Source organism: Tachyglossus aculeatus, chromosome 21, assembly GCF_015852505.1.
Source record: "Tachyglossus aculeatus isolate mTacAcu1 chromosome 21, mTacAcu1.pri, whole genome shotgun sequence".
Taxonomy (NCBI): domain Eukaryota; kingdom Metazoa; phylum Chordata; class Mammalia; order Monotremata; family Tachyglossidae; genus Tachyglossus; species Tachyglossus aculeatus.
In genome coordinates this window covers 38736033-38749602 of record NC_052086.1, presented here as the reverse complement: position 1 = coordinate 38749602, position 13570 = coordinate 38736033, and the positions used below count along the sequence as shown (strand labels likewise).

General features: G+C 48.2%; 1 protein-coding gene and 1 pseudogene across 1 annotated transcript in view; both read right to left on the bottom strand.

Annotated features, from left to right (window-relative positions):
• Positions 1 to 13570, bottom strand: part of GCN1 (GCN1 activator of EIF2AK4) — a 149259-nt gene that overhangs the window by 28883 nt on the left and 106806 nt on the right. The window contains exons 37-42 of the mRNA XM_038762447.1: positions 13061 to 13240; positions 9040 to 9260; positions 4176 to 4244; positions 3765 to 3903; positions 3495 to 3691; positions 3241 to 3383 (exon numbers count right to left, since the gene is read on the bottom strand). Of these exons, the coding sequence (XP_038618375.1) occupies positions 3241 to 3383; positions 3495 to 3691; positions 3765 to 3903; positions 4176 to 4244; positions 9040 to 9260; positions 13061 to 13240 (949 nt within the window). The remainder of the gene's footprint in view (positions 1 to 3240; positions 3384 to 3494; positions 3692 to 3764; positions 3904 to 4175; positions 4245 to 9039; positions 9261 to 13060; positions 13241 to 13570) is intronic.
• Positions 11387 to 11506, bottom strand: LOC119943169 (annotated as a pseudogene).

The window sequence follows — 13570 nt, the reverse complement described above, 5'->3', positions numbered from 1 at the left end:
AGCCACAGTACAAATGCAATAATTATTATTATAGTATTATTATAACATTATTATATTAGTATCATTATTATAGTATTACTATTATATTATAGTAGTATTATATTATAGTATATATTATTAGTATTATAGTATTATTATGTTACAGTATATATTATTATGCCCTACAGTGGATGGGGCGGCCGGCCGCTCCATCATTCATTTTCATTCACTCAATCGTATTTATTGAGCGCTTACTGTGTGCAGAGCCACAGTACAAATGCCATATTATTATTATAGTATTATTATAGTATTGTTATATTATTAGTACCATTATTATAGTATTATCATTATATTATAGTATTATTATATTATAGTATATATTATTAGTATTATAGTATTATTATAGTATTATTATGTTATAGTATATACTATTATGCCCTACAGTGGATGGGGCGGCCGGCCGCTCCATCATTCATTTTCATTCACTCAATCGTATTTATTGAGCGCTTACTGTGTGCAGAGCCACAGTACAAATGCCATAATTATTATTACAGTATTATCATAGTATTATTATTTCATTAGTATCATTATTATAGCACTATTATTATATTATAGTATTATTATATTATAGTATATAGTATTAGTATTATAGTATTATTATAGTATTATTATGTTATAGTATATACTATTATGCCCTACAATGGATGGGGCGGCCGGCCGCTCCATCATTCATTTTCATTCACTCAATCGTATTTATTGAGCGCTTACTGTGTGCAGATCCACAGTACAAATGCCATAATTATTATTATAGTATTATCATAGTATTATTATATTATTAGTATCATTATTATAGTATTATTATTATATTATAGCATTATTATATTATAGTATATATTATTAGTATTATAGTATTATTATAGTATTATTATGTTATAGTATATATTATTATGCCCTACAGTGGATGGGGCGGCCGGCCGCTCCATCATTCATTTCCATTCAATCGTATTTATTGAGCGCTTACTGTGTGCCGAGCCACAGTACAAATGCCATAATTATTATTATAGTATTATTATATTATTAGTATCATTATTATAGTATTATTATTATATTATAGCATTATTATATTATAGTATATATTATTAGTATTATAGTATTATTATAGTATTATTATGTTATAGTATATATTATTATGCCCTACAGTGGATGGGGCGGCCGGCCACTCCATCATTCATTTTCATTCACTCAATCGTACTTATTGAGCGCTTACTGTGTGCAGAGCACTGTACTAAGCACTTGGGAAGTCCAATTGGCAACATCTAGAGCCGGTCCCTACCCAACAGCGGGCTCACAGTCTAGAAGGGGGAGACAGAGGACAAAACAAAACATATTAACAAAATAAAATAAAAGAAGCAGCGTGGCTCAGTGGAAAGAGCCCGGGCTTTGGAGTCAGAGGCCATGGGTTCAAATCCCAGCTCTGCCAATTGTCAGCTGTGTGACTTTGGGCAAGTCACTTCACTTCTCTGGGCCTCAGTTGCCTCATCTGTAAAATGGGGATGAAGACTGTGAGGCCCCCCCATGGGACAACCTGATCACCTTGTAATCTCCCCAGTGCTTAGATCAATCAATCAATCAATCAATCGTATTTATTGAGCACTTACTGTGTGCAGAGCACTGGACTAAGCGCTTGGGAAGTCCAAGTTGGCAACACCTAGAGCCGGTCCCTACCCAGCAGCGGGCTCACAGTCTAAAAGGGGGAGACAGACAACAAAACAAAATATATTAACAAAATAAAATAAAAGCAGCGTGGCTCAGTGGAAAGAGCCCGGGCTTTGGAGTCAGAGGCCATTGGTTCAAATCCCAGCTCCGCCAATTGTCAGCTGTGTGACTTTGGGCAAGTCACTTCACTTCTCTGGGCCTCAGTTGCCTCATCTGTAAGATGGGGATGAAGACTGTGAGCACCCCGTGGGACAACCTGATCACCTTGTAATCTCCCCAGCGCTTAGAACAATCAATCAATCGTATTTATTGAGCGCTTACTGTGTGCAGAACACTGGACTAAGCGCTTGGGAAGTACAAGTTGGCAACATATAGAGACGGTCCCTACCCAATCAATCAATCGTATTTATTGAGCGCTTACTGTGTGCAGAGCACCGTACTAAGCACTTGGGAAGTACAAGTTGGCAACATATAGAGACAGTCCCTACCCAACAGTGGGCCCACAGTCTAAAAGGGGGAGACAGAGAACCGAACCAAACATACTAACAAAATAAAATAGAACAGATATGTACAAGTAAAATAAATAGAGTAATAAACATGTACAAACATATATACATATATACAGGTGCTGTGGGGGAAGGGAAGGAGGTAAGATGGGGGGAATGGAAAGGGGGCCAATAATAATAATAACGGCATTTATTAAGCGCTTACTATGTGCAAGGCACTGTTCTAAGCGCTGGGGAGGTTACAAGGTGATCAGGTTGTCCCACGGGGGGCTCACAGTCTTAATCCCCATTTTACAGATGAGGTAACTGAGGCCCAGAGAAGTGAAGTGGCTTGCCCAACGTCACCCAGCTGACAAGTGGCGGAGCCGGGATATGAACCCATGACCTCTGACTCCAAAGTCCGTGCTCTTTCCACTGAGCCACGCTGCTTCCCTAAGGGACCCGACAGCGGGCTCACAGTCTAGAAGGGGGAGGTAGAGGACAAAACCAAACATATTAACAAAATAAAATAAATAGAATAGATATGTACAAGTAAAACACAGTGCTTTGCACATTGTAAGGGCTTAATAAATACCAACGTTATTATTATTATTATTAACAGTTCTGTCGCGGCTCAGTGGGAAGAGCCCGGGGTTCGGAGTCAGAAGCCGTGGGTTCCAGTTCCGCTCCTGCCAATTGTTTATTGCCAAAGAATCAGTATGTGCAAATAAGCAGCAATAAGTGCAATGGAAGCAGCGCGGCTCAGTGGAAAGAGCCCGGGCTTTGGAGTCAGAGGTCGTGGGTTCAAATCCCGGCTCCGCCACTTGTCAGCTGGGTGACATTTGGGCAAGTCACTTCACCTCTCTGGGCCTCAGTTCCCTCATCTGTAAAATGGGGATGAAGACTGTGAGCCCCTTGTGGGACAACCTGATGACCTTGTACCTACCCCAGCGCTTAGAACAGTGCTTTGCACATAGTAAGCGCTTAACAAATACCAATATTATTATTATTATTAAATAAAAATCCCTGAATCTTCCTGTCCCCCGCCTTCCTCCCTCACCTTATTCTCCACAGATCGTCAAAGAGGCCTTGCTCCAGCTGAGGCAGCAGGAGGGCGATGGCGGTCTCGGCGTACATGGAGATGATGCGCTGGCCGGCCTTCAGGGCCGTGTCCCGCACAAACTCGTTCTCGTCGGCCAGGGCCTGCCCGGAGAGGGGCGGTCAGCTTGGGCCGGCTCTCCCCAGGAATCGGGAATTCTCCGGATTCCCGATTCCCCCCCCCCCCGCCCCGCCCCGGGGATGCGGAGCACTGACCTTGAGGATGCAGGGGATGATGGGGCCCACGTACGGCGTGAACTTGTCCCCGAACGTGATGGGCAGGTAGTTGAACATCATGATGTAGCCGTCTCGGACGTGGGGGGCAATGTCCACCTTGCTGGCCGTGGCCACGATCTCGGGCATCAGCTTCTCCAGCTTCTCCACCCCCAGTCCGGCCATGACCTCGGCCAGCCCTGAGGAAACGGGGAAGGGGGTCGGCGGGGGCCGCGGCCGCGGCCGGAGCGAGAGGCGGACGGAGAGGCTCACCTTGGGCCGCTCCGGAGCGATCCACCGAGCTCTGCTCGTACGTCAGCGTCTCCATCAGCCACGGCAGCAGGTCCTCAAAGCACGACTCCCCCATGCCCTTCACCATCGCCCCGAGGGCCTTGGCGGACACCGTTCGCACCTAAAAGGCAACCAGAATCAATCGATCGTATTTATTGAGCGCTTACGGCGTGCAGAGCACTGGACTCAGTGCAAGTTGGCAACCAGAAGGCCTGAAGGGACCGCTTGGCCGGCGAGGGCCGGGAAACGGCCAATGTCAAGCAGGCGGAGGAGAGAAAATGGGGGTTCGGGGGGGAGGCTCCGGGCTCTCGAGCGGCTTCTGCGGCCGAGCATCGGGAAGTCTCCCGAAGGAAGTTTCCCTCGAACTAACTCGGGGCGGGAGCTTTTCCTTACCTCAGGCACCGGATCCAACAGAGAGGCCTTCAGGCCAGGCGTCACGCTGGGCAGGTAAGGAGCCAGATCCTGGAAACACAGAAAAGCCCCCCGGGTCACCGTCGTTTCATTCAAATCGTATTTACTGAGCGCTTACTGTGTGCCGAGCACTGCACTAAGCGCTTGGGAAGTCCAAGTCGGCAGCATATAGAGACGGTCCCTACCCGACAGTGGGCTCACGGTCTAGAAGAAAAATACACTTACGGCCTCCCCGCCGGGGAATCGAACCGCGTGGCAGGCGGGGATACTTACCAATCAATCAGTCGTATTTATTGAGCGCTTACTGTGTGCAGAGCACTGTACTAAGCGCTTGGGATGTACAAGTTGGCAACATCTAGAGACGGTCCCTACCCAACAGTGGGCTCACAGTCTAAAAGACTGTTACCACTATACTAACGAGGAACTGCGGAGGGGAACAAGGTAGACGGAGGTTACTTTACCGGCTGCCACCTCCATCAGGGACCTCGCTTCTCTGGGCCTCAGTTACTTCATCCAGAAAAGGGGACTAGAGACTGGCAGCCCCACGGGGGACGGGGGCAGCGTCCAACCTGATTTGCTTCATTCAGTCGTATTTATTGAGCGCTTACTGTGTGCAGAGCACTGGACTAAGCGCTTGGGAAGTCCAAGTTGGCAACATAGAGAGACGGTCCCTACTCAACAGTGGGTTCACCCATTGCTAAGCACAACGCCTGGTACAAAGGAAGCGCTTGACAAGTACTACTGTTATTGTGTACACAGTAAGCGCTCAATAAATACGATTGTTGATGATGATGATGATGACTATTAAGTTATTATTATTGTTATTATTAACAGCTCCGTCGTGGCTCGGTGGAAAGATCCCGGGCTTTGGAGTCAGAAGTCATGGGTTCAAATCCCGCCCCTGCCAATTATCAGCTGCATTCATTCATTCAATCGGATTTACTGACAGCTTGCTGTGTGCAGAGCACTGTACTAAGCGCTCGGGAAGTACAAGTTGGAAAGACTTTGGGAAAGTCACTTAACTTCTCTGGGCCTCAGTTACCTCATCTGTAAAATGAGTCCAGTGCTCTGCACACAGTAAGCACAATACATTTTTTTATTTTTATTTTATTATTGTGTTAATATGTTTTGTTGTCTGTCTCCCCCTTCTAGACTGTGAGCCCGCTGTTGGGTAGGGACCGTCTCTATATGTTGCCAACTTGTACTTCCCAAGCTCTTAGTACAGTGCTCTGCACACAGTAAGTGCTCAATAAATACGACGGAATGAATGAATGAATGCTTAGCCCAGTGCTCTGCACACAGTAAGCGCTCCATAAATACGACTGAATGAATGAATACTTAGTACAGTGCTCTGCACACAGTAAGCGCTCCATAAATACAATTGATTGAATGAATGAATGAATAAATACGATTGAATGAATAAAATGGGGACAAAAACTGTGAGCCCCCTGTGGGACAACCTGATCACCTTGTAACCTCCCCAGCGCTTAGAACAGTGCTTTGCACATAGTAAGTGCTTAACAAATACCATCGTTATTATTATTATTACTACCCAGCGAAAGGCCAAGAAAACATTAGTAGCGAATGCCTGGATGAGATTCAGGAACGCCTGGATGCTGGAATGCATCCAGTGAATGCCTGGATGAGATTCTTCTAGACTGTGAGAACCACTGTTGGGTAGGGACCGTCTCTATATGTTGCCAACTTGTACTTCCCAAGCGCTTAGTCCAGTGCTCTGCACACAGTAAGCGCTCAATAAATACGATTGACTGATTGATTGATTGATTGAGATTCGGCCACGGCCTGGCTTTCTCCGGCTCCTTGGGAGGGGCTGCGGGATCGCTCCCCTCATATTCTCCATCCGCACCATGGAATGGAGGCCTTCCCAGCTTGAGCCCCCTCCTTCCTCTCCCACTCCTCATCACCCCCCACCTTACCTCCTTCCCCCCCCCACAGCACCTGTATATATGTATATATGTTTGTACCGATTTATTACTCTATTTATTGATTGATTTTATTTGTACATATTTATTCTATTTATTTTCTTCTGTTAATATGTTTTGCTTGGTTCCCTGTCTCCCCCTTCTAGACTGTGAGCCCGCTGTCAGGTAGGGACCGTCTCTACATGTTGCCAACTTGGACTTCCCAAGCGCTTAGTGCAGTGCTCTGCACACAGTAAGCGCTCAATAAATACGATTGAATGAGTGAATGAACCTGGAAACTCCCTCTCCGCCTAAAATTCTCCGCCCGTTCCAGCCGAGTCCTAGATCCCAGGACTTAAGAGAAGCGGCGTGGCTCAGTGGGAAGAGCCCGGGCTTTGGAGTCAGAGGTCACGGGTTCAGACCCCGGCTCCACCACTTGTCAGCTGGGTGACTTGGGGCAAGACACTTCACTTCTCTGGGCCTCAGTGACCTCATCTGGAAAATGGGGATGAAGACTGGGAGCCCCCCGTGGGACAACCTGATCACCTTGTAACCTCCCCAGTGCTTACAACAGTGCTTTGCACATAGTAAGCGCTTAATAAATGCCATTATTATTATTATTATTATTAAATTCCTTCTCCCGGTTCTCAGCTCAGTAGCAGGGTGGGAGTCTCTAATCGGGAAAACGTGGGGACGAAGGGATGAGGCAGACCTGCACCCCAATCCTAATTAACACCTCTGACCGACCTGGCTTCAATTAGACTGTGAGCCCACTGTTGGGTAGGGACAGTCTCTATATGTTGCCAACTTGTACTTCCCAAGCGCTTAGTACAGTGCTCTGCACACAGTAAGCGCTCAATAAATACGATTGATTGATTGATTAAGAAGCTAACAGAACCGTTTCTCTACTTTGTCACAAATACCGGCGGCTCTCCTTTAACGCGGCGGTGGCGCGCTCGCTGAACCACACAATAACTGTAGTATTTGTTAAGCGCTTACTACGTGCAGAGAACTGTACTAAGCGCTGGGGCAAGATATAAGATTCATTCATTCTTTCAATCGTATTTATTGAGCGCTTACTGTGTGCAGAGCACTGGACTAAGCGCTTGGAAAAGTACAAGGGAGAAGCAGCGTGGCTCAGTGGAAAGAGCCCGGGCTTCGGAGTCAAAGGTCATGGGTTCAAACCCCGGCTCCGCCAATTGTCAGCTGTGTGACTTTGGGCAAGTCACTTCACTTCTCTGGGCCTCAGTGACCTCATCTGTAAAATGGGGATTAAGACTGTGAGCCCCATGTGGGACAACCTGATCACCTTGTAACCTCCCCAACACTTAGAACAGTGCTTTGCACATAGTAAGCGCTTAATAAATGCCATTATTATTATTATTATCCGCCACGCTCACTCTCTTCCTCCCTTCAAAGCCCTACTGAGAGCTCACCTCCTCCAGGAGGCCTTCCCACACTGAGCCTCCTTTTTCCTCTCCTCCTCCCCATCCCCACAGCCCTCGTATATACCTGTACAGACTGGATTTATTTTACTTGTACATATTTACGACTCTGTTTTATTAATGATACGCACATAGCTATAATTCTATTTATTTTGACGGTTTTGACACCTGTCTCCATGTTTTGTTTTGTCGTCTGCCTCCCCCTTCTAGACTGTGAGCCCGTTGTTGGGTAGGGACCGGGTCTATACGTTGCCGACTTGGACTTCCCAAGCGCTTAGTCCAGTGCTCTGCACACAGTAATTGCTCAATAAATACGATGGAATGAATGAATGTATGTACATCCCAAGCGCTTAGTACAGTGCTCTGCACACAGTAAGCACTCAATAAATAAGATGGAATGAATGAACGAATGAGTGTACATCCCAAGTGCTTAGTACAGTGCTCTGCACACAGTAAGTGCTCAATAAATAAGATGGAATGAATGAACGAATGAATGTACATCCCAAGTGCTTAGTACAGTGCTCTGCACACAGTAAGTGCTCAATAAATACGACAATGAATGAATGTACATCCCAAGAGCTTAGTACAGTGCTCTGCACACAGTAAGCGCTCAATACGATGGAATGAATGAATGTGCATCCCAAGCGTTTAGTACAGTGCTCTGCACACAGTAAGTGCTCAATAAATACAACTGAATGAATGAATGTACATCCCAAGAGCTTAGTACAGTGCTCTGCACACAGTAAGCGCTCAATACGATGGAATGAATGAATGTGCATCCCAAGCGCTTAGTACAGTGCTCTGCACACAGTAAGTGCTCAATAAATACGATGGAATGAATGAATGAATGTACATCCCAAGCGCTTAGTACAGAGCTCTGCACACACTGTATTTATTGAGCGCTTACTGTGTGCAGAGCACTGTACTAAGTGCTTGGGAAGTCCAAGTTGGCAACATATAGAGACGGTCCCTACCCAACAGCGGGCTCACAGTCTAAGTGAAGTGACTTGCCCAAAGTCACCCAGCTGACAACTGGCGGAGTCGGGATTCGAACCCGTGCCCTCTGACTCCAAAGCCCGGGCCCTTTCCACTGAGCCACGCTGCTTCTCATGGCCGGCCAGGGTGACAGGGCAGACAGGGCCACCCCCCGAACCACCAGCAGTGGAATCGATTCCTCCGGGCAGCCGTGGGACCGAGGGCCCGGGCGTCGTTCACAACGTATTTTTACGTATTTAATATTACTCCTACATATTCTATTTATTTTATTTTGTTCGTATGTTTGGTTTTGTTGTCTGTCTCCGCCTTCTAGACCGTGAGCCCGCTGTTGGGTAGGGACCGTCTCTATACGTTGCCAACTTGGACTTCCCAAGCGCTTAGTCCAGTGCTCCGCACACAGTAAGCGCTCAATAAATACGATTGAATGAATGATTGAATGAACGAACGGGGGTCTCCGTCATCCCCCCCCCAGGGCCCCCTCACCTTCTGGTCCGTCAGAGAGTACATATTGCCGATGATCTGGGCCGCCATCTTCCGCGTGTCGGTGGAGCGGTCCTGGAAGGCCCGCTGGACGATGGGCATGATGAGGGCGAGGGACGGGGCGTCGATGAAGTGGACGAACTTGGTGTCCAGTAGGGTCTGCAGGCACTTCTGGGTCTTCCTGGAAGGGTCGGTCAAGGCGTCCAGAAGGACCGGGGCGATAGCTGCGCGTCGAGGAGCCGGGGGGGAAGCAAAGCCGTCAGAGGGCACGTTTACGGAGCCGGTGTTCATTCCTTCAATCGCATTTATTGAGCGCTTACTGTGTGCAGAGCACTGGACTAAGCGCTTGGGAAGTCCACGTTGGCAACATAGAGAGACGGTCCCTACCCAACAGTGGGCTCACAGTCTAGAAGACTCGTTCAATCACTATCGTTGAGCACTTACTGTTGGGTAGGGACCGTCTCTATATGTTGCCAACGTGGACTTCCCAAGCGCTTAGTACAGTGCTCTGCACACAGTAAGCGCTCAATAAATACAACTGAATGAATGAATGAACGAACTTACTGCGTGCGAAGCATTCATTCATTCAATCGTAGTTAATCGTATTTATTGAGCGCTTACTGTGTGCAGAGCACCGAACTAAGCGCTTGGGAAGTCCAAGTTGGCAACATATAGAGACGGTCCCTACCCAACAGTAGGCTCACGGTCTAGAAGACTCGTTCATCCACTCGTTCAATCACTATTGTTGAGCGCTTACTGCGTGCAAAGCATTCATTCATTTAATCAATCGTATTTATTGAGTGCTTACTGTGTGCAGAGCACTGGACTAAGCGCTTGGGAAGTACAATTTGGCAACACAGAGAGACGGTCCCTACCTAACAGCGGGCTCACAGTCTAGAAGACTCGTTCATCCACTCGTTCAATCACTATTGTTGAGCGCTTACTGCGTGCAAAGCATTCATTCATTTAATCAATCGTATTTAATCGTATTTATTGAGCGCTTACTGTGTGCAGAGCACTGGACTAAGCGCTTGGGAAGTCCAAGTTGGCAACATATAGAGATGGTCCCTACCCAACAGTGGGCTCACAGTCTAGAAGACTCGTTCACCCACTCGTTCAATCACTATTGTTGAGCGCTTACTGCATGCAAAGCATTCATTCATTTAATCAATCGTATTTAATCGTATTTATTGAGCGCTTACTGTGTGCAGAGCACTGGACTAAGCGCTTGGGAAGTCCAGGTTGGCAACATAGAGAGACGGTCCCTACCCACCAGTGGGCTCACAGTCTAGAAGACTCGTTCAATCACTGTCAATGGGTGCTTACTGTGTGCAAAGCATTCATTCATTCAATCGTAGTTAATCGTATTTATTGAGAGCTTACTGTGTGCACAGCACTGGACTAAGCGCTTAGGAAGTACAATTTGGCAACATAGAGAGACGGTCCCTACCCAACAGCGGGCTCACAGTCTAGAAGACTCGATCATCCACTCGTTTAATCACTATCGTTGAGCGCTTACTGCGTGCAAAGCATTCATTCATTCAATCGTAGTTAATCGTATTTATTGAGCGCTTACTGTGTGCAGAGCACTGGACTAAGCGCTTGGGAAGTCCAAGTTGGCAACACATAGAGACGGTCCCTACCCAACAGCGGGCTCACAGTCGAGAAGACTCGTTCACCCACTCGTTCAATCACTATCATTGAGCGCTTACTGCGTGCAAAGCATTCATTCAATCGTAGTTAATCGTATTTATTGAGCGCTTCCTGTGTGCAGAGCACTGGACTAAGCGCTTGGGAAGTACAAGTTGGCAACATACAGAGACGGTCCCTACCCAACAGTGGACTCACAGTCTAGAAGACTCATTCATCCACTCGTTCAATCACTATCGCTGAGCGCTTACTGCGTGCAAAGCATTTATTCAATCGTATTTATTGAGCGCTTACTGTGTGCAGAGCACTGTACTAAGCGATTGGGAAGTCCAAGTTGGCAACATATAGAGACAGTCCCTACCCAACAGCGGGCTCAAAGTCTAGAAGGTGGGCTCCTCCCCCTCTCAATTCCCCCCGCTTTATCTCCTTCCCTTCCCCACAGCACCTGTATATATGGATGTTTGTTCGTATTTATTACTCTATTTATTTATTTATCTTACTTGTACATATCTATTCTATTTATTTTATTTTGTTAATATGTTTTGTTTTGTTCTCTGTCTCCCCCTTCTAGACTGTGAGCCCACTGTTGGGTAGGGACCGTCTCTAGATGTTGCCAACTTGAACTTCCCAAGCGCTCAGTCCAGTGCTCTGCACACAGTAAGCGCTCAATAAATACAATTGAATTGAATGAATGAAAGAAAGCCTACAGCACCCGGCATTCCCAGGCGGTTTCCCATCCAAGTACTAACCAAGGCCCGACCCTGATTAGCTTCCGAGATCAGCCGAGATCGGGAGCGTTCAGGGGGTTATGGCCGTAGACACCGAAAAGCAGCGTGGCTCAATGGGAAGAGCCCGGGCTTTGGAGTCAGAGGTCACGGGTTCAAATCCCGGCTCCGCCAACTGTCAGCTGGGTGACTGGGGGCAAGTCACTTCACTTCTCTGGGCCTCAGTCCCCTCATCTGGAAAATGGGGATGAAGACTGGGAGCCCCCCGGGGGACAGCCTGATCACCTTGTAACCTCCCCAGCGCTTAGAACAGTGCTCTACACATAGTAAGCGCTTAATAAATGCCATCGTTAATTAATTAATTACTAAGCACTTGGGAGAGTGCAATACAACGACAAACAGACCCACTTGGCCTGGAGTGGGACAGGGCAGCTGGAGCTGCCTCCAGGGGACCTCATTCATTCATTCATTCAATCGCACTTATTGAGCGCTTACTGTGTGCAGAGCACTGTACTAAGCACTTGGGAAGTACAAGTTGGCAACCTCGAGGAGGGGTGCTCCATCTCCTGAAGCCCCTCAGACTGATGATGTACTTCCCAAGCGCTTAGTACAGTGCTCTGCACACAGTAAGAGCTCAATAACTACGATTGATTGATTCCCAAGCATCAATCCGGAAGGCCTCGGGCCCGACTCTCCCGGGAAAAGAACCCTGACCGGGGGGCACCGGAGAATAATAATAATAATAATGATCGCATTTATTAAGCGCTTACTACGTGCCAAGCACTGTTCTAAGCGCTGGGCAGGTTACAAGGTGATCGGGTGGTCCCACGGGGGGCTCACAGTCTTCATCCCCATTTTCCAGATGAGGGAACTGAGACACAGAGAATAATAGTAATAATAATAATGATGGCATTTGTTGAGCGCTTACCACGTGCAAGGCACTGTTCTAAGCGCTGGGGAGGTTACAGCGTGGCTCAGTGGAAAGAGTCTGGGCTTTGGAGTCAGAGATCATGGGTTCGAATCCCGACTCCGCCACAAGTCTGCTGTGTGACCTTGGGCAAGTCACTTAACTTCTCTGAGCCTCAGTGACCTCATCTGTAAAAATGGGGATTAAAACTGTGAGCCCCACGTGGGACAACTTGATCACACTGTATCCCCCCCCAGCGCTTAGAACAGTGCTTTGCACATAGTAAGCGCTTAACAAATGCCATCATCATCATCAATCGCATTTACTGAGCGCTTACTATGTGCAGAGCATTATTATTATTATTACAAGGTAATCAGATTGTCCCACGTGGGGCTCACAGTGTTAATCCCCATTTTACAGTTGAGGTGACAGGCACAGAGAAGCTAAGTGACTTGCCCAAGGTCACGCAGCTGACAATTGGCGGAGCCGGGATTTGAACCCATGACCTCGGACTCCCAAGCCCGGGCTCTTTCCACCGAGCCACGCTGCTTCTCAACCACGGGGAGAACCACAGAGGCTTTCGGTTTGGAGGGTCCCGGCCCCCGCGACGAGGCAGAGGGGGCCAACGGGGCTCCCCGCGGGACCACGATGCGCCGGCCTCTGGTTCGAGGGATCGGGGAGACGGGAAAACGGGACTCACCCAAGATCTCGGGGTTCCTGATGATGGGAAAACGGGACTCACCCAAGATCTCGGGGTTCCTGATGACGGAGCCGATCTGCCGGAGGGCCTGCTGCCCGGCCTTCTGGACTTTGACGTGCGAGTCGGTCAGCACCTCGGTGAGCTTTGGCACGATGTTGGGCAGGCAGGACGAGAGCTGCTTGGGGGCACAGTAGGCCATGGCCCCCAGCAATTCCACAGACCCTGGGGGCAATAATAATAATGACAGCATTTATTAAGCCCTTACTATGTGCAAAGCACTATTCAAAGCGCTGGGGATATACTCCCCTGGGCATATTACTCCCCTCCTCAAAAATCTCCAGTGGCTACCAATCAATCTGCGCATCAGGCAGAAACTCCTCACCCTGGGCTTCAAGGCTGTCCGTCACCTCGCCCCCTCCTCCCTCCCCTCCCTTCTGTCCTTGTCCAGCCCAGCCCGCACCCTCCGCTCCTCCGCCGCTAATGTCCTCCCCGTACCTTGTTCTCGCCCGTCCCGCCATCGACCCCCGGCCCACGTCCTCCCCCGGGCCTGGA